Genomic DNA, 21791 nt, shown 5'->3' with positions numbered 1-21791 from the left:
CCTTTATATCTAACCATTGTTAACACCCAGTCTGCACCTTGCTTCCCCTTCCTGTTCTCCACACAAACCAGAACTAACCCCTGCCCCATTCCCACACTACACTAGCAGACTATTACTTTGCCTTTCAGTACCCACATTACTCCTACTCCCCTACTCATACATAACCTAAGCAACACGCTCACACATACCTACCAACAAAATATACCTACTACTAACTCCCCAATCACCAATTTCAGTACTCTAGCACTCACTACTCTTACCCATCATGCCTTTCTCTACTACCCTTTTTTTTTGTACTACCTCCATCACTCCTCCTTCACACTCTCACCTCACTTAATATCCCATATCTCCTATTCTAAGTTCCTACAATACCTCATACTAGTGATACCTCATCTCATCATTCATTTGCTGTTTTCACTTCTATCTTTTCTACTGAAACTCCTCTTCCTAAAATAAAAATTCCCCCCACCTACACCACATTCCCTAAAAATAAAACAAAATATTTTATATTTAACTTTTACAAAAAATAACTGCCACTGCTACCCTCATGTTCTTCTACTTGCAGGAGATATTCATCCCAATCCAGGTCCCAGTCAACACAACTCCACTGATAACTATACCCCCACTAACCTATGCACCTCTACCCTCCCAAACAAACAAATCTCCTTTTACTCAATACTAGAAGTATATTAAACAAGGTTAGTGAACTTCATGCTTGGATCTCAAGCCACACTCCTGATGTCATCACCCTAACAGAAACTTGGCTAAATCCCCAATACCATAACAAAGACTTTCTCCCTCCTGGCTATAGTACACTGCTCCTTGATAGTTAAAAGAAAAAGGGTGGTGGAGTTGCCATTGTTTACTCTAACCACCTTACTCTGACAACTTCTAATAAAACTATCCCATCTTTTTCCCCTGCTGAAATACTGACAGCCAACCTTGTACTTAACTCCCATACCACCATCATAATAGTAGCAATCTACATTCCCCCAGGGGATAACTTACCCCTGCTGGAAAACATACTCTCATGCGTCTCTCAACATATTCCTAATGAAACCATTATTCTTGGTGATGTCAGTATTAATTGGTTAACTCTCTGTACCACAAATTCTTCCTTACACATCAACTTGTACAGCTTTACTCAACTTATCACTGATGCTACCCATACCAACAACTCTCATAGACACCGCACCCTTATCGACTGGATTCTAGTCTCTCATCCCTCTAACTATCACAATCCTAAAACCCTTCCCAGCATACTAAGTGATCACTCCCCAATAAAAGTACTTAGATATATCCCTCACTTTACTAAGCAGCATAAATTTATCACATGCTGCAACCTTACTAACTTCCACCTAATGCCTTTAAATCTGTCTCTAAAGTTAACTGGAATTTCCTTACCCAACTGCCCCTTGAAGATGCTGTTCTGTCTTTCGACTCCACCTTTCTCAGTATTCTTGACTCACTTGCACCACTTTGCACAGTCCATATGAAATCTAATATATCTCTATGGCTATCAAATTCCACCCGCATCCTAATGAAAAATAGAGACAGAGCATCAAAAACATGGACCAAAACAAAGCTCCCTGCAGACGTGATAAATACAAAGAACGTAGAAATCAGACCAAAAAGTGTATTACTAAAGATAAAAGAGACATCTACTATAATCCAGCCTCAGCCTTGAAATCTAACCCCCCAAAATTTTGGAAGTCCTTAAACCACATACTACAGCAATCCTTGTCCTGATAACATTCCCAAAGATACTGCCTCTACCTTCAACACATATTTCATTGACTCTATATCCAAACTATTTAACTCCAGTGCCAATTCATCTACCTTTAATAATATTTCAAACCACTCTCTATCAAATCCCACTATACTCTCATCAAATTCTTTTTCCTTCAAACCTGTATCCACTAGCTACATCAAATCCCTACTTTCTAAACTCAAACCTTGCTCAGCTTCTACCAACAACATTCCTTCCCTTTTCCTTCAGTTAGCTGCTGACTCTCTTGCTCTCCCTGTATCTATCTTAATCAATCGCTCTATTTCAGACTCCAAAGTCCCTTCCAAATGGAAACAATTCTTCACTCTACCAATACATAAAGGAGGTAACTCCTCAGACATCACTAATTTTAGACCAATTGCCATCCTCTAAAGTTCTAGAAAAATGTATATATAAACAGGTTATGCACTACTTACTCTCTGAAAATCTGTTTACACCTACTCAACATGGCTTTAGACCAAATCATAGTATCACTACTGTCATACTATCATTCCTTAGTACTATAGCCCTTGCCAGCGGTAACAACAAACTTGTCTCCTACCTATTCTTAAATCTCTATATATAAACAAGTTATGCACTACTTACTCTCTGAAAATCTGCTTAGACCTATTCAACATGGCTTTAGACCAAAGCATAGTACCACTACTGCCATACTATCATTCCTTAATACTATAGCCCTTGCCAGAAATAACAGCAAACTTATCTCCTGCCTATTCTTAAATCCCTCTAAAGCTTTTGACATCATTTCTCACCCTCTCTTCTGCACAAACTAATCAACCTTAACTTCTCCCCTGCTACTGTTGCATGATTTTCCAGCTACCTCACTGACAGATCTCAAGAGTGAAGTGGAAATCTGCACTCTCCCCTCCTCTCCTAGTTAAAATGGCTGTTCCTCAGGGTTCCATCCTGACTCTACTGTCATCACTATTGCTGACTCTCCCTCTGAACTCATCTCTACAGCACAGACATTCTTTAACTCAGTAGAACACTGGCTCTTTGATAACAAGCTTATCCTTAATCAAAAAAAAAAAAAAAAAACTAAACTACTGCATTTTATTCCTAAAAATTACAACCACATTAAATCCACTTTCACAATCCTGTCCCTCAATAACACACACATCAATGTGGAAACTAGCACTAAACTCCTTGGTGTCATCTTTGACGACCAACTTAAATTTGATCTACACATTAACAATGTTATTAAGAAACCTCATCAGAAACTAGGGCTCCTGTACTGCAACAAAAGGTTTCTCACCAGTAAAGCTAAAGTAACTCCATTATGGCTACCTCCTGCCCAGTCTATTTTTATGGTTGTCAAATTCTTACTTGCCTCAACTCCACACTCCTTGCCAGACTTGAATCTACCTACAACAAGATAGCCAAATTTGCAGCACATGAAACTTACAAGTCACATCACTGTCTCTGATTCAAACATCTTAACTGGCTTGAACTACCTCACCAGCTTCTTCTCCCTCAACTCCAGATGATCCACTCCATCCTTTATCAGCCTTCTTACAGTCCTACCCTATCATCTGTCATCTCCCACTATTCACCTGCTAGATCCCTCCGGATCTCTAACCTAGATCTGCTACAAATCCACAAACCTAAAATTAAAAGGATGTATTCTCTATAGCTATAATCCTTCCAAGGCATGGAACAAACTCCCACTAGAGGTAAGGTCACTCAAGCAACTTAGCCAATTCAAGCTAGCCACTAAAGAATACCTGTTAAGCCAATGGACCTGCCTCTGTACCCACCCTCTGAAACAGCTTCTAAACCCTAAGTGCACACCTCTATCTGCTCCCAACCTGTGTAATGTTATCTAACTCTATAGACTTTGTCTCACATTAACTTCTCTATCCTAAGCACATTACATAATTCTTATCTGCATAATGTAAGATTTTACAGCTGGTGACAAAACTAGTGTTAGATCTTCTGAATGATGTAGGATTCTAAATCTGACAGACATAATGATTATTTTACTGTAGTAAATCCTAGTTTTTTATGTATATGTTGCTTTGAATATTTTCTGTAAACCAGTTGTTGATTGTTTACTTATTTTTGTAAATTATAATCTGTAGAACATGTGGAGCTTTTCTCCCCAGGCCTCCACTGAAAAAGTGCTACTTAGCTCAGTCAGACAAACCCGGTCAACAATTGAAAAATAAATAAGCAATAAATAAATGCATTCTCTATATTTTTCTGATTAAATTATAGTTCCAACGGCATATATTAGACTCCATATCATATATAATTTATTATACAATTTAGCATAAATGTATTGCATATCCGTTTTCCTCCACATTCCAAAATATGCAGTAGGTGGACTGGACACTCTAAACTGACCATAGGTGTGAGTGTGCATGTGAGTGTGTAGTATGGAAGAACAGCCATGACAGCTCTAGCCACTAGCAATGTGAATCTTGGCTTTAGATGATTGTCACTATTAAACTGACACCCTGACCCCATGTGCAAAAATTGGAAAAGAGGATGTGGATGGATAGATTATTGCATAGTTTTATATATCACATATAATTTAGTCTATATTCTTTGACTGTTTTTTTTTTTATTCTGTTTTTGTAAGACTTATATTTTATGCTTTTTGTGTTCTGCAGCCAGACAATAACTGAAATTGGTACTTTGGGATCAGTAAATTAAATTAGTTATCAAAAATCAAATAAAAATAAATAACATTTTTTATTTACTCAGTAAAGAAAGTAATAAATACATTAATTAAGCATTTAATAACTTAATAGCATTAGAAAGTCAGGCAGACCTACAAGGCAACCATGCCTGTTGTATATTTTGAGGAATCAAAGGGATTGGACTTTTCATTTAATTCAAAGGCAAAGACCCTATTAGTCTTCTAACTTTTCCTTCCTATCCTGCTCCTAAGAAGAGGCCCTCCCAATCCTCAAGCTTTATGGATGCTGAGGAAACATATTAATCCAGAATAGTCCTACTTATTTGAACATAACAAGTGGTCAATACCAAGGAATACTGATACTCACTTTGCTCCCATTGCTGCAGTTTTAAACTAAACAAGAGGTCATGCTTGCAGTTTAAAGAGAGCTGTTTTCCTTATGTTACAGCATAAATGAAGAGACACGTACAATGTCCCATTAGAATGTGATAATGAATCTCTGACTGGGATATTGGAGATGAAAATACATTTAAAACATTCAAAAGTCAACCGTATAAAAGAGACTGGCTACATCCCAATACTCAAATATTCTGCAAGTTAATGCAAACCTTAGTTAGAACAATTCACCCATGGTTGTTTTTAAAGCATCCAGTCTCTACTTGCCAAATAAATATGTCAGCATTAGAGAGTTATACATTGAATCATAAGTGCTGGAATGGTCCACATTCATACAGAGTGTTTCAAAAACAGTGCATTTTCTATGAGTTTGACAAATTAGGCAATACTTGACTTGCTATTAAAAAAATATTGCCCTTTTCTGTTAATAACATTAGCATGGAAACTGATTATGTTATAGATGAGGGTTCATAGGATCATAGGATCTTAGGATGTTACTAGGCTAATGACCCTAGGGCCCTTATAAGCCTAGCCAAATTTTACCCTTATTTCCACGATTAGCACCTATCACCCCTGCCCAAGGGGGACATAGGTGGAACCCCTGAGGTGAACTTACAGTTACCTATCCAATTGTCTAGCTTGCATTTGAAGAGGCCCAATGAGGTCCTCTGCTTGACGTTAAGCAGGAATCTGTTTCAAAGGTGTGGTAACCCCTGGGAGACAAATCGGTCCCAATAGCAGGTTCTATTAATGTCACATACTAGGTTAAGGCCATTAGAGCGAGTAACCTGTGTACCATTTGACTTACAGATATGCAGCATTTCCATTAAAACAGGGTCAAAGATTGCCTTATATGCAACGCTGACATCAACTCTGGACAGTCTGTATAAAACAGAATAAAGTGACAGTGATTTCAGACGGTCCTCATAAGACAGATGCTGAAAACCTTGAATTTTTCTTGTGAGGAACTTTTGTGGTCTCTCCAATTGCTGACACTCACTTGTTATAATGTGTGCATAACTAAATTCTGTATAGGGTTAGTCATGTGTATTCAGCATATGCTTAATATTTTCAAGATAGATCATCTTCATATCAGATAGTTTGTCAGCAGATAATAATGTATTATTTCCATTGATAATAGTTTTGATAGCTGAGAATTCTTTCCAGAAGTTTAATGATATATTTCAACAGCTACATTGCTGTTTCTTAAGTTTCAGTGGCCACTTGCATGAACATCTGTTTAAAAATCCTCCAAATATTCTGCAAGCTAATGCATACCTTAGTTAGAACAATTCACCCATGGTTGTTTTTTTTTTTTTCAATAATTTTTATTTTTACATTAATAAATGTCACAAATAAAAACCATCTTACAACATGACCGTGTGCATATATACATACATATACACATACATACATACACATACATATATATATATATATATATATATATATATATATATATATATATATATATATACATACACACACACATATATACATACATACACATACACACATATGCATATGTTATACATTGATGTCAAATACCACAGAATATAGGTCGTACAACATATCTATTTACACTATGTACATAGATGCTTTCATTGTTAATTCCACAGTTATATAGACAGTATATACATTCATAATATCCACGTTATTATTTAATATCTGAACTTGTATGTGTTCTTTGGTTCCATTATAGTGTATTTCTAAGTTGCTGTGTGATGAATTATGCTAATATGATATTAAAGGTTTGTTCCCAAATGTCTTGGGATTTCATGTTTTTGTTTCTTTTATCTATTACTATTTTATGAGCTAAAAGGTGTTGTATAGCTACTTGTTTAAAACCCTCCCAAGAGATATGTATCGTATCTAGCCATTTAAAAGCTATATACAGCTTCATTAGTAGGAAAATTGTTAAAAGTGTATTTGCTTGTTTTCTTGGGATGTTGGGAGGGAGAATGTGTAACAGAGTGAATTCCCAAGTTAATGTTGATGTTTGATAACCCGTTTTTTGTAATTGTACCTTGAGAGAGTTCCAGAGTTTATAGACACATTTACAGCTCCAAAATACATGGATTAAGTCAGCTATCTGGTCCTTACAGTGTGGGCAGAAAGGGGATTTTGATGTGTTAAATTTGTGTAGGATTGCAGGTGTAAAATAAGCATTATTATTGATCATGAGCTGAGTGTATGCTAACTTTTTGAGGGGTAGAATCTTCAGTGTTAGATTGATTGCCTGGCTTATTTGCTGATCATCTATGGATGGTTTATTTTTTCTCCAGTAGTTAGAGAAGAGGAGGTCCTTCTGGTATTTGATTTCATTTATCATTTTATATGAATTGGTAATAGTTTTCTTTGTTGTGATAATAGTTTTCCAAAGCCTGCTACAAGTTTATATGTCACTATTGGTCATAGTAATATTTTGGAGATAACTGGAACACAGTTCTTTGATTTGTCTTAGGATTATTATGTGTGATTTAGGGAGGTTTAAGTTAGTCCTCATTTCCTGTATTGAACAGTTAATGTAGGGATAGATATCTTGGATTGTTTTATCTTTCAGTCTGGGAAAAGGGACACAGTCCAGCATCTTATTGTTTATTTTTAAATTTGGGTTTTTATGAAGGGGTTGCAGTATTGTCATGGCATGTCTAAGGTTCAAGAATTGAAAGAGTTTTTGCACTAGGTTGATAGAATGTTTTAAGGGCTCTATAATGTTATAAGTTTGTATTTCTTTCTGCTTCAGGAATGGAAGTGCTTTGAGATTGAAACATAGAGCTTTAATATATCTATAATATATTGTCACCCAGAGAGGAGACCAATTTTCCATTGATGGGTTATGTTCAGCTATTCTCAATATTCTGTTAGTGTTAATGATCGAGTAGTACATTTTAAAATCTGATAGATTTAGTCCTCCTTTGCTTTTGGGGAGTGTTAATTTTGGATAGGAGATTCTGGTTTTTTTGGGTTCCCATATAAATTTTGCTAGGAAGGTATGAATTTGTTTGAAGAATTTATTATGTATTGTTGTCTGTGATGTCATGAATATATACATTAGTCTAGGTAAAATGTTCATTTTGATTATTGATACTTTGGCCAAGAATGGTAGTTTTAGGTTGTTCCCTCTTTTGCAGTCTTGCATTATATTTTGCCATTTAAGGTTTACATTGTGTTGGTAGAAGTCTTTGTTACTCTGGAAAAAGGTGATTCCCAGGTATTTAGTTTCTTCTTTTATTTTTATTGTGTTTAACAATGGTATTAGTGAGATGAGTTTGGGTGTTTTTAGGGGGAAAATATTAGTTTTATTAAGGTTTAGTTTGTAGTTAGACATAGTTGAGAAATGTTCAATTGCAGCTATTATTTTGTTTATATCTGAATTTGGTGTAGTGCAGTGAGGTATATTTTGAAGTTGTGTATTGATGGAGGATTGTGATATGTATTTTGTTTAATGTATAGAAAAAGTGGTTCTTGGTATAGGTTAAACAGGAAGGGTGATAGTGGGCATCTTTGTCTTGTTCCATTTTTTATTAGGATCCTATTTGACCAAGTTTTATTTATATACAGAGATGTGTATGGGCTGCTATAGAGAGTTTGGATGATCTGAATGATGTTATTGGGTATATTAAAGTAGGGTAGTGTTTGGAATAAGAATTCTAGATTAACCCTATCAAATGCCTTGTGGGCATCCACTACCATTGTGTAGATGTTGATATTGTATCGGTTAGCATAGGATATTAGTGCATCTAATGTTAATGTATTGTCACTAGTCTGTCTATGTGGTGTAAAACCGGATTGTTCTGGGGAGAGGATTTTTTCTATCAGATTTTTCATTCTGTTTGCAAGTATAGAGGTAAATATTTTAGTATCTATATTTAAGAGGGAGATGGGTCTCTAGCTGTTGGGGTTTTGGGGGTTTGTGTGTTCTTTTAATATTAATATAGTTTTAGAGGCATTAAAGTGGATATCATTTATTTTATAGTTTATTATGTAGTTCAGTGTATAGTATAGTAGTTTGGCTATCAAGGGGGAAAATGCTTTGTAAAATTCTGATGTGAGTCCATCCGGACCCGGAGCCTTATGCACTTTTAAGTGTTTGATTGTTGTAATAATTTCACTGATGGATATCGGCTCAGTTAGTTTTTTTGTTGGTCTAAATTGAGTTTAGGGAATTTCAGTTTTTGAAGAAAAAGAGTTCTATCTTCCTTTGAGGTTTGTAGTATTTGTGCTCCATATATTTGAGAGTATATTTGTTCAAATGTTTTAATAATGTCTTCATTTTTTGTGTAGTTTTGTCTCTGTAGTTTATTTCTGATATATTGGAGGCATTTTTGTGCTGGCAGATAATTCTGGCCAGAGCTCTAGATGGTATTTGAGCTTCTTCTGCGTAAGTGGCTAACATTCTGGCTTCATAGAAAGATAGGTTCCTGGTTTCTAACATATATAGATCCCTTTGCAGTTTTAAAAGTTCTGCTTCTGTTTGGTTCTTAGGGTTATTTATTAGTTCTTTTTCAAGATGCTCTATTTTCCCTTTCAGTATATGCTCCTCTTTCAGTTGTATTTTTTTATAGTATGCTGCTTTTTTGATAACAATCCTCTGATTTGTGCTTTGGTTGCAGCCCATTCTATGTCAGTTGGTACTTGGGAGTTAACGATATTTGTAAGAGCTATTTTTAGTATTGCTTCTGTTTCTTTTATTACATCCATTTTGGAAAGTAAATTAGGGTTTAATGACCAATTATGACCCCTATTGTCTAAATATATCTTTTTGTCCCAGTTAATGTTCAGTGTGATTTTGGAGTGATCTGAAAAGAACCTGGTATGTATAGTTATTGTTGGGTCCATGTTAATGAATATGTCAGAGATTAAGAAGAAGTCTATCCTTGACCACATTTTGTGGCATTGCAAATAGAATGTGAATTTCCCTGTTTTATCTGCACTGTTCCCATGTTTAAAAGGGTCATATAGTTTGAAATCTTGTTTGAGTTCATTAAGGGCTAATGTGGCTTATTTATTATGTGATTTGGTCAGATTAGATTTATCCTTTTCTGGGTTTTGATATGTATTCCAGTCACCTCCAATCACTAGGTAGTGATCTTTAAATTGGTTTAAGGTTGGGTATAATGACATAAAAAAGTGTTGTTGGTTATTACAGGATGCGTAAACATTAAGTACCATTATAGGTTTTGGTATTGTAGGACTATTAAATGTTATATAGCACCATCTTCCCTCCTTGTCAGCTTTGGTTTTAAGTATTTTTTCCTTAAATTGGTTTTTAATTATTATGGCAGCCCCAGCACTGTTTGTTTTCCCCTCTGAAGCTATGATTTGACTTATCAATTTCTTTCTGCTAATTTCTGTCAATTGATCTGCAGTCAGGTGCGTTTCTTGTATTAGTATGAGGTTGGCTGTGGTTTTTAATGTAAGGTGTAAGAATAGTTTTCTTTTCTTCTTGTTTTGGAGCCCTTTAACATTCCATGATTCTATTTCCCACATTTATTTATTAGGTGTATTCCTTAGATATGCCATGTATATTAGTTTTGTTTTGTTAGTTTTGTATGTGTTACTGTGTGATGGTTTAGGAAAGCATCTATTTATCCCTGTCCCTACACTGTGCCTAACCACTATATCCCTGGACCAGGAATAATCAGGGGGGGAGGATGAAGGTTCATTATATGGTTTACCTTTACGTCTAATCTTGGAGTGTGTTTTCTTTTTAGATATAGATTTACTTCATAGTATCCCCCCTGTGTTACTATAAACAATGTGGACAAAGCTGAACAAACTAGTTCCCTCAACAAACACTGCTACTTAATATCCCTAGCCTCTTCCAACATGTTATTTATACAGTGACGGTGTTGCATTTAAGGTACAGCATGTATTGTTTTTGTCTTGTGACTAATTATTTCTAATAGTATTTTTAAAACAGCATATTAATATACATTCCTCAGTAAATTATAGCAATATGTGTACCATAGTAATATTGTTAAACAATCAATCTTGTCATTTTTACATTTCTTTCATTTGACTTCTTTTTCCTCCCCTTTACTTATTCAGGTTTTGGCCTTCTTTGGTGCCTATAGTGATGTTTTTCCACATCAATCTGTGTTGGTTATAAAATATATACTTGGCACCTATTTAACAAAAGTAGGAAGTATAGAGAGACAAAAAAAAAAAAGAAAAACAGCTTAGCCAAACAGTCCTTCTGCTATAGTTGACATATTAAGGCTATATTTACATTATCCCAGGATTGTTAGGTTATTTTACTAATTTCCTGAGATTACTTGTCTCCAGGATCTTTTAACACATTTCTAGTATTTACATAAAACATTTAACAATTTTTTTCCCTTTTTTCCCAATATTAATCTATGAGCTAGCATAATTCTGACAGTTTATTTCTTGCCTATTATTTAAGGCTGAAGTTTCATTCACCTACACAGTACTAGGTGTACTGTTTTAGTGAATGGTTCAGTTCAACAGTACCTTATTTCTTCAAGGTTTTGCTTGCAGGTTGGTTGACATCTATGGTGCAGCTTTCTTCTTTTAGCTGGTGCAGATCAATTTTCATTTTTCAGGCAGTAAAATCTTTGGAGCTTGCTGAAATCCATTTTGTCTGACTGTTCTTAATGAATCCCTCAAAAGCCTAGGGGGACTGAATTTGCAAGCCAATATCTGAGATGGGAACTTCCTTCCTATATTCATGCATCGGAAACAGCAGTTCATTTTTGGTTCCTACCCAGGCTGTACTTCCTTTTCCTGTGTTCCTCATGGCTCACATCAATGATTTAAGGGCCTAGACAGCAAGGGGAAGATTTCAGAGTTGGATCCCAGCTAGAGTGCTCGTGAATGGGGTCGTTATTTAATCCAAGGGTCCTTTATCTTTTTTTTGTGGATTTATTTCACTTCTGAAGGTGGAATTTGCTTGAAAACAGCCAGGAATGTCTCTTTTGCCTCTTTGGGGTTAGCAACCATGTATTTAACCTCTTTGATGTAAAAGATTAACTGATTTGGATATTTCATCTGGAATTTGATTTTTTTTTTCTATTAAGAACCTGCAGTATGGAGATAGCAGTTGTCTTGCTTGTCTTATTTGTATTGGGAGGTCTTGAGCAAAGGAGATTTTATTATTATTCCAGGTGAATGTGCCTTTTTTCTTTGCTGCCAGTATGATTTTATTTACATCTTGGTAGTTTAATATTTTAATATAGAGAGGTCTTGGTTTCAGTGATGTTTGCATTTCCCTCAGGGCTCTGTGGGCTCTCTCTATTGTTATTTGCTGCATTTCGTCAGATTCCTCTAGGAGGGAATTTATTATTTGATTCATTGTTGGTATTAGATTGTTATGAAGTACAGTTTCAGGTATTCCTCTGATGATGATATTGTTCCTTCAAGATCTTGCTTCCAGGTCTGTTAATTTTGCTTGTAAGTTTTGTATTTCTTTGTCATGGGCATCAGTTTTTTGAAAAATAGAGTCTATTTTTATTTCATTTTCTATTATTTTGGACTCAGATTTTTCCATTCTGGATATTATTTGTCTGAATGAGTCACCAAAGGTTTGAAATTGTAATGATAAGTCCTTTAATGCTTGCTGGATATGTAATAAGGCAGATTTTATGTCTTCCAGATTAGCTGGCTGGTCTGTCTTGGATTTATTTGTATTTTTAGAGTTGTCAGTTTGTTTAGTTGTCTTTTGTCTTTTTGAAGTTGTGTCTTTCTCAGGTGAGGCTAGTACTGAGAATTTGGTCTTAGTTGTTGTTGTTTCCATATTATTTTCCTCTTTTGACATTTTGCTGTATAGTGTTTTACCAATCTTGCAGTTAGATGCAGGGCCTTAGTAGTACATTGCTTAAGCTGTTATTCAGAAATCTTAGTTAATCCTGCTGTTTCTGAGCTGAATCTGTCACTTTTTCTTCCTCTTTTGTTTGCTGGATGATATTAGCAGTAAATATCTACAGTTATTTCTGTATTATTAATTCTGCGTTGCCTTCTGAGTTTGTTTTAATCCAGGGTATATCGAGACCTAGGTGATAGCAATGCTCACAGAACAGCGGTCATTTTGAACTCCACCCATGGTTGTTTTTAAAGAATCCAGTCCCTGCTTGCCAAATAAAGATGGCAGAATTAGGGAGTTATACATTGAATCATAAGTCCTGGAATGGTTTACATTCATGCAGAGTGTTTCAAAACCAGTGCATTTTCTATGAATTTGACAAATTAAGCAATAATCAACTTTCTATTAAAAAAAGTGTTGGCCTTTTCTGCTAACATTAGCATGGAAGCTGATTATATTATATATTAGGGTTCATGAGGGGCATTGTTTTATCCAAATGAGTGCAGGAAGCCAGCCCTACATACAAAATTGCTTACACAAATGTCCATTCTCAATATTTTGATTATAAATTTTTGAATGGTCTATAGTCTTTGGAGCCTCATAAATTTAATCTCATTTAAGAGTCATCTAGAAGTAAATGAGAAAGTAAAATGACAAACTTTATCTATGTCACCAATAAACTAGGCTGTCCGACTCTAATAAAACTGCTTGGAATGGTGTTTCATGTTCACATTTCCAGTTAATGTACTTTGGCAGTGTGCCATCTAAACAACCAAGTGAAAAATCCAATGTACAAAAAAAAAATGACATTGGAAGCCAACAATGACATACGCTGGATCAGTAAAAGTTTATTCACTAAAAATTCACCAAAAATTGAGCACTTTCATCCTACCTTATCATAGGCATCTTCTGTTATTATTTTAATCTGCAGAAAATCAGTTACAGTTTGTAACCAATTATATGCTAAGTAGAGAGTCTGAGAAGACAAATGAGTGATCAGAGTGAACAAACAACAAAGCAGGAAAGACAGACTCAAAATTCAGTTGGTGTGGGATACATGGCGTCAGTTTAAAGCACTGCACTGGTGCAAGAAAACAAAAGGAAAGGGAAGTCTGCTTGACCTGTGTTGGATGTTAATCTGTAAAGTGAGAAGCTTGGAACCCCTTATAACTCTGAAACCAAACAGAAAGACTGTGATTAAGTTGTGTCAAGTTGTAATGGTGAACACAAAAAGACAGCGAAACTTGCAAATGTTCTCCTTTTCCAAAATTGTTTCAAATATTATCTAGAAGAATTGGGTACTGCTGGCAGAAGATACACACATCAACAAAAAGTTTGAAAAATTGCCACACATTATTTATCGGCGTGGCCAAAATTTAAAGGACATCTTAGAACTTCCAAGTAGAATGACAAAAAAGAACATGGGTATGTACAAATGTGGTCATTGCCATCAGTGTCAGCATATTCATGTGGACACTAAAATAACCATTAGAGATGTTGAATACAACATATTAGGTACATTTAATTGTGAGTCAAAGGGCATTGTTTATGCTGCTATATGCCAACAATGCCAATCCTTTTATATAGGAAAGACAGAAAGGACAGTGCGCCAATGCATATACGAGCATACGTATCATATAAGTAAAGGTACCATCACAAATGCTTTGGCTAAGCACACATTGCAACATCTCACTCACAAATGTTTGTTTGCCATTGTGCACCAGGAACTATATAACAAAAGAAGAGAGCCATGGGCATTAAGGTTAGAAGAAAAGGAGTTGTTGTGGCAAATTAGAACTTTTGCACACACACACACACACACACACACACACACACACACACACACACACACACACACACACACACACACGCACACATGCACACACACACTGGCCTTAATGAATATGTTTCCATTAAATGCATTTTGAAACTTAAACAGCTAGATAGGTAGAGTGTGTGTGTGTGTGGGCGGGGGGGGGGGTTAACACAAAAAACATAGCCCCAGGTATTTCATTTATTTAATTATACCACAAATGTTTTTATATATATATATATATATATATATATATATATATATATATATATATATATATGTTTTTCTACTTAATACAGTTGTATTTTATATTAATTCAAGTCACTAATTTAGTGTCTAGGTATTTAGTAATAAAATCATGAATTATATATGGAAATACAAAGTAAATAGTTTTCCTTAGCAGGAAAGGAATTGAGTTGTTTATTTAATTATTCAGTTTTTTTATATATAATTACTTTATTGTTTTATTTATTAATTGTATAAGTATATAAGTCATTAACTGCTTGTGTAACTTTGTCTGAGGAAGTTTGGATACTAGTCCTTATGGAATAAAGTTTTGGAAAAGGAGACCATCTGCAAGTTTCGCTGTCTTTTTGTGTTCACGAGTACTAGTTGGTTGTGTTCTTTTCAAATTTCAAAAGTTGTAATAGTAATGATCTAAGTTCCAGGCAAACCAACCCTAGTTATAAACTGTAGCTGATCTTCTGCAGTCTAAAACAGCAACAGATACATAAAGGGGCAGTTATCCTCAAATTTGATGAAGTTGAATTTTGTGAGGAGAAATGATATGCCTATACCTCTTAAATGATTCTGATGAAGCCCATTGTAAGGAAGGATGAAAGTGCTCAATTTTTGGTGAATAAACATTCAATGATTTAGTCTCTGTTATTGCTGATTTCTAATGTGATTTTTGTTTTCTTTAATGTTACAATTTTCTTTAATGTTACAACTAAATCTGTCAGCATTCAACATTTTTATCATGAAATAGTTACAACATAATTCCAGGCTGCAGAAAAGCAATAAATAATTAGTTAGTGCTTTTATGGCTAGCAGAGACTAAAATGGCTTAAATGTATAATAGAGCCTATTTTCTAGTGACTCTGTGATATGTTTTCACATTTGTCTGCATTTTTTTTTCAAATTTCAGAAGTTACATCATCTCATTATAAAGGGAATATAATCTGAGACATCCATATTTTGCTTCTTACTGCAGCTAAATTATGCAAAACTGGTAACTCCCTAGATCATGCTGAGAGGTTCTGTATCCCTACACCATGCTGTGAGGTTCTGTATCCCTACAGTAACGTTTCTTCCTAAAAGTTTTAAGTGCTCCTCTGTTTTCTTCAGGAGTTACTGAATTACATTGTTTTCATCTTGTCTTGTTTTCACACAAGTAGGCTGATACAATGTTAAATTTTTCTCACATTGCACTTGCATAACAGTTATAATTTATATATACCACATGCATCATTCTTTTATTCTCATACTATTTCTGTCTTGGGGTACAGAACTGAAGTAACTGTGAAACTATCTGTAATTAATCTGTCATTTTAACAAAGAGGATTAATCTCCCTTTACATTCCTGTTTTTCATATTTATTTATGAAATGAGGTACGTTTATTACATTCTTATACCCATTTCCATAAAGTGAATCAGATATAATAATATTTATTTATTATTTATTTTATTTTATTTTATATTTATTTACCAGGAATGTCCAACTGGACAAAATGTCTTTTTTCAGTGGAGGCCTAGGGAGAAAAGTTTCACATTTATAAATAACTCTAAGATACTTATACAATGTACAGTTACAGATATTAATTCAATTTCAAACACAAGTACAAAATGAAAACACATGCTATACACTTTACTGATACAATCATATAGTCTAGATAGGATACAAAGAATGATTGTAGGGGTCCACTTTGAAATCTAGAAAGCTCAAAATCTCAAAATTCAAAATATTGAGTCCAAAATCTCAAAAGTTCAAAATACTGAAAACTCAAAATACTGAATCTCATAATATTGAAAAAAATACAGGACACCAACACTTACTATACTCCAGCACAAGTACATACAGAAACACATAAAGACAAAGCATATTAGTTTACTCCAACTATTAGCAGGAGGGCAAGCCCCCCCTGCACCCCCCACCACACCCCCTGCTACTTAAAAATATCAACTCTGAGATCGCACTTCACTACACTAAGATGAGTTATGTTGTAGTATAGCAAATTAAAAGGGAACATGACTAAGGTTACAACAGGCACTCATGAAGCACGTAATGGTATGTTTGCCGTTTTCCTCTGTGGGGTGTGATCTTGTAGTTGATATATTTAAGTAGCATGGGGTGTGAGGGCACAGCCCCTCAAATGGGTAGTGCAGGGGGGCATGCCCCCTGCTTATAGTTGGAGAAGAGTAATATTCTATATGTAGTTGTTCTGGAATATAGTAAGTATTGGTGTACTGTGTTTTTTTTTATATTAATGAGATTCGGTATTTTGAGTTTTCAGTATTCTGAACTTTCAAGATTTTGGACTCAGTATTTTGAATTTTGAGATTTTGAGATTTCAAGATTTCAAAGTGGACCTGATTGTAGGTAAAAAACAAGCAAGTTAGGAATACATATGCTTAATGAGGATATACTATTCAAATACTAAAATAACAGGTTGTGTGCCTTAAGACATCTATTTTCTAATCAGGGTTTGTACAAGAGCAGGTCCAGGATTCAGATAGGTGTGATTTGAGAAGTTTTTTAAAGCTGGAAGTGTTAGTAGTTGTTCTGGTATTTAAAGGCAGGGAATTCTATGTTTTGGCTATGCAGATGGAGTAAAGGGAAGCTCCAGCTGCATCATTAGGTTTGGATATAGGAAGAATTTGTTACTGGAAGGCAATACCCTGTTATTGGAGTAGTGTATTAGTAGATTTTGAAGTACTGGTATTTTTTCTGGCTGATTTAGTATTCAGTGGGCCAAGGTGAGTTGATTATAAGCAAGTAGATCGAGCCAGCATAGTCGTTTTAAAGCCAAACAATTATGGGATCTGAAATTTGTTACTGTGGCAAACTTTGCGATTTTACTATAGCAAGTTTCGAGTTTTGCAAGGTCAGATTTCTTAATGTGTGTAGAAATTTGTGAGGCATATAGTAGCGTAGAGATAAGATGCATTCTTGCTATAATAGCCTTTGAAGATTTATTTAGAAAGTGTCAGTTTCTGTACAGGATGTACATATTACGTATTCTTCACAAATTAATACCTTAGATGTTGTTGTTGTTGTTGTGTCTTTTGGCTTTTCCTGGTTAGTGGTCGCCACAGCGGTACTCCGGTCTGCTAATGAGTGGCAATAGATTTTTACGTACCAAGTTGCCAGCCCTGACGCACAACCTTCAACGAAGGTACGCCCATTCACGCACGTCTCCACGCAGAAGACGCTCTAGCTGAGAATCGAACCGGACAGCATCTTACTGTGAGGCGACAATGCTATTTCCTAATAAATCAAAAGGAAATATGCATGCACCCCAGTCATTTTTCTGTGCATGAAAATAAGCAGTGTTTCAAATGTATGCACGAGTGTGTGTGCACATATCAGAGAAACAGAGTTTTGGGTTAGGATTAGAGTAAGGGCTTAGGGGAAACATTTAGTGTTGTGAGGGCTTTATGATGTGTGCACACACGTGTGTGTCTGTCTGAGTGTCTTGTGTTATGGTACTGTTAGGGAAAGAGGTTTATATTAATTTGTAAGGTTAGGAGCTGGGGGAGGGTTAGGCTTAAGACTAGCATACATGAGTAAGATGAGTCAGGACAGCAAAGACCCCTCTTCAACTTGCTCATGCTCTCCTGTCTCTGTCCCTAACCCTAAATATGTACAATAATTTCTGAAACGCATTTCCCTAATAGCATCCACTATTTTGACAAACTTGGTCTGCACATATTATTAGGAAGAGGGTTAAGAGGTCAGAAAATGAGACTGTTTCTGTTTTCCTGTTAAGTTTGCTTGTGTTCAATGTGATTCTTTTTCAGGTAAGTTTGTTTTCGACATATTGATTTATTAGGCATCAGTGTTTGTGCATCTTTATATATCATATATATGTATATATATATATATATATATATATATATAGAGAGAGAGAGAGAGAGAAAGAGAGAAAGATAGATATATAGATATATATGGGTCTACTTCACATACCCAAAATACTGCATCACGACCAGATGACAAAGACGACAACGCCGACACTTCAAATAAATGATCACATAGCTGAAATGTTTGCCAGGGTAAGTAACCACTTATTAGGAATATATATATATATATATATATATATATATATATACATACATGCACACACACACACACACACACACACACACACACACACACACACACACACACACACACACACACAAAGCATATGTGAGTGTATGCATGGGTATATGTGTTAAAAGTCACTTTTATTGTTTGGAGTTTAGGTTGGATATAGCATCTACAAATTATGTCCATGTGGAATTATTAATATTTAAGTGAGATTATAACAAAACTGAAAAGTTATGTGTCTGGAAAGGAGAAGAAAGGATAATGATTTTTACACCACAATCTGAACTGGATAGAGTATAAATGTATAGCTTAAAGCAGGGATCACAGAATAGGGCTGCACATTTCTGAACTGGATAGAGTATAAATGCATAGCTTAAAGCAGGGATCACAGACTAGGGCTGCACATGTCTGAACTGGATAGAGTATAAATGCATAGCTTAAAGCAGGGATCACAGACTAGGGCTGCACATTTCTGAACTGGATAGAGTATAAATGCATAGCTTAAAGCAGGGATCACAGACTAGGGCTGCACATTTCTGAACTGGATAGAGTATAAATGCTTAGCTTAAAGCAGGGAACACAGACTAGGGCTGCACATTTCTGAACTGGATAGAGTATAAATGCATAGCTTAAAACAGGGATCACAGACTAGGGCTGCACATTTCTGAACTGTATAGAGTATAAATGCATAGCTTAAAGCAGGGATCACAGACTAGGGCTGCACATTTCTGAACTGGATAGAGTATAAATGCATAGCTTAAAGCAGGGATCACAGACTAGGGCTGCACATTTCTGAACTGGATAGAGTATAAATGCATAGCTTAAAGCAGGGATCACAGACTAGGGCTGCACATTTCTGAAATGGATAGAGTATAAATGCATAGCTTAAAGCAGGGATCACAGACTAGGGCTGCACATTTCTGAACTGGATAGAGTATAAATGCATAGCTTAAAGCAGGGATCACAGACTAGGGCTGCACGTTTCTGAACTGGATAACGTATAAATGCATAGCTTAAAGCAGGGATCACAGACTAGGGCTGCGCGTTTGTGGCCCTGAACAGTAGAGTGAGACTGCTAATGATACAGAAATGTTATTGTGTTTCTTGTGAATTCGACAGATGTTCAGAATTTTACATAACAATTACTCTTTTTTAACAGTTTCCATGTATGTTCAAGAGGAAGAACCTTTTGTTCACATCTTTGTTCACTATAATCCATTCCCAAATGAATTTCAGCATATGTGGAAGAAGGAGGTGGTCATTTTTGGAGAGAAGTCTGAGAAGAAAAGGGAGCGCGTTGTCTTCCTATCACCGCAGTATGTCTAACTTATGGTAGAATTATTGTTAACTTTTAGAAGTAAAGATAGTCAACTAAGTTATATTTGTTGAAACTAATAGCCATTTTAGTAATGACATGCCAAGAAAAAGTCCATAAAGGTATATATAGAGCATGCTTAGGAAGATGAAAACATACTGATGCACATGCACAGAGGATACTTGGATGTTTGATTCTAAACCAGGCAAATGCACACCACCGATGCTTAGACCCAGTGATATGCAAACATGGAAATATGGAAGCTCACATAGACAGACCAAAACAAATAACATACGAGCTTACAAGTGTAGCAGAGGAAATGCTAATATAGTTTTATTCAAAACTGCCTGACACTACAAAAAAGAAAGAAAAAAATTATGGAGATTACCTGAACAAAAATCAGAAAAAAAAAAAAAAGAACATTATGCAAGATACAGAGAAATGAAAGTCACATGTTGCCGGATTAATGTTCTAAGCACATAAAGGCTTAATTATTTTTCCATCAAAATGCAACCTCTTCTATAACTGTTAGCAGGAGGATTTAAAATGAAGCTACAGATTTAGAGACTTGCTGTCTGGACTGATGTGTCACTATATTTAGGCTCACTGCCTTTGTCTATACAGAATTTTATAAATTTTTGGTTAAGACATTGTCATGCAACAGGTCCCCGGCAAAGGTGTGCATCAATGGGCACGTTATACCTCAGTATTTTTTCAAATGGCTATGGATGTCTGTATTTGAATTCTAGATCTACACTGCAACATTAATCCTCTGCTTAACATGCAACACTTTTCAGTGTAAATCTGAGTTTTAATTGTCTCATTCTATTTGTCTAATCTGCTTAAAACATTATCTAAATGTTTCTACTATGAATCTCATACTTTCACAAAAACAGTGATCCAAAATACTGAAAAAGAATGCCTGAAGCAGAGAAGGGAGAACATTTTATTTATTTATTTGTGTATTTATTTATTTATTTATTTATTATTTTTATTTATGTTTGATGACCGGGGAAGTCCGCTGGGCCAAGAAGAGCCTATTTTCAGTGGAGAACCGATGAGAAAAGCTCCACAATAATTGCAAGTTACATTTCACATGTTACAAAAGGACATTGTTCATACAGCTAATTAAACATTTACAGATAAGCTCCATGATATTTGTAATTGGCTTATCACAATGTTACAAAAATGAAAAGACATAATTCAGTACAGAAATTTCAACATTTACATAAAGTGAATATTTTTGTTATAAACTCAATTGCAGGTTTAACATTTCAAAATATATAGCTAGTCATTAGTAGGTTAGGAAAATATTATGCATGGAGAGAGTAATAGTATAATTGAGAATGGAGAGTATAGTACAATAGATATTAGAGAAAAAAATTAGTTTTTGGTAGGGGAGGGATTGTTTTGGGTGGGATAAAGTAATAGTAGAGGTAGCTGGATGTTTAAATTGGAAATTTAAGTATTTCTTTTGGGGGTCAACCCTTGCAAGTTGAGTGTTATGGGCAGGAGTGTGTTTTTTGGTTGTGAGGGAACCGGTGCTCTTTTGTTTATTTATTTTTTTAGAGAAGGGAATGTTGCGGAAGGAAGTCAGGGAAATAACAGGTTGGTAAGAGGATGTTGTTAGCAGGAAAAGACAGACATGACTGACAGCATGTTGGGTAACAGAATGGGGGTGGGGAAACACAACAGTG

The 21791-nt window shown here is 35.3% G+C and overlaps 1 protein-coding gene across 1 annotated transcript in view; it reads left to right on the top strand.

Annotated features, from left to right (window-relative positions):
• LOC122814129 (polycystin-1-like) overlaps positions 1 to 21791 on the top strand; it is a 1441736-nt gene that overhangs the window by 712777 nt on the left and 707168 nt on the right. The window contains 1 exon segment of the mRNA XM_044086744.1: positions 19939 to 20095. Coding sequence (XP_043942679.1) covers positions 19939 to 20095 — 157 coding nt within the window.

The sequence above is a fragment of the Protopterus annectens genome, chromosome 10.part0, assembly GCF_019279795.1.
Source record: "Protopterus annectens isolate FY-2018-M chromosome 10.part0, PAN1.0, whole genome shotgun sequence".
In the NCBI taxonomy this organism is placed as follows: domain Eukaryota; kingdom Metazoa; phylum Chordata; order Ceratodontiformes; family Protopteridae; genus Protopterus; species Protopterus annectens.
Note: the sequence above shows the minus strand (reverse complement) of the source record. Positions and strands in the feature narration are given on the sequence as shown.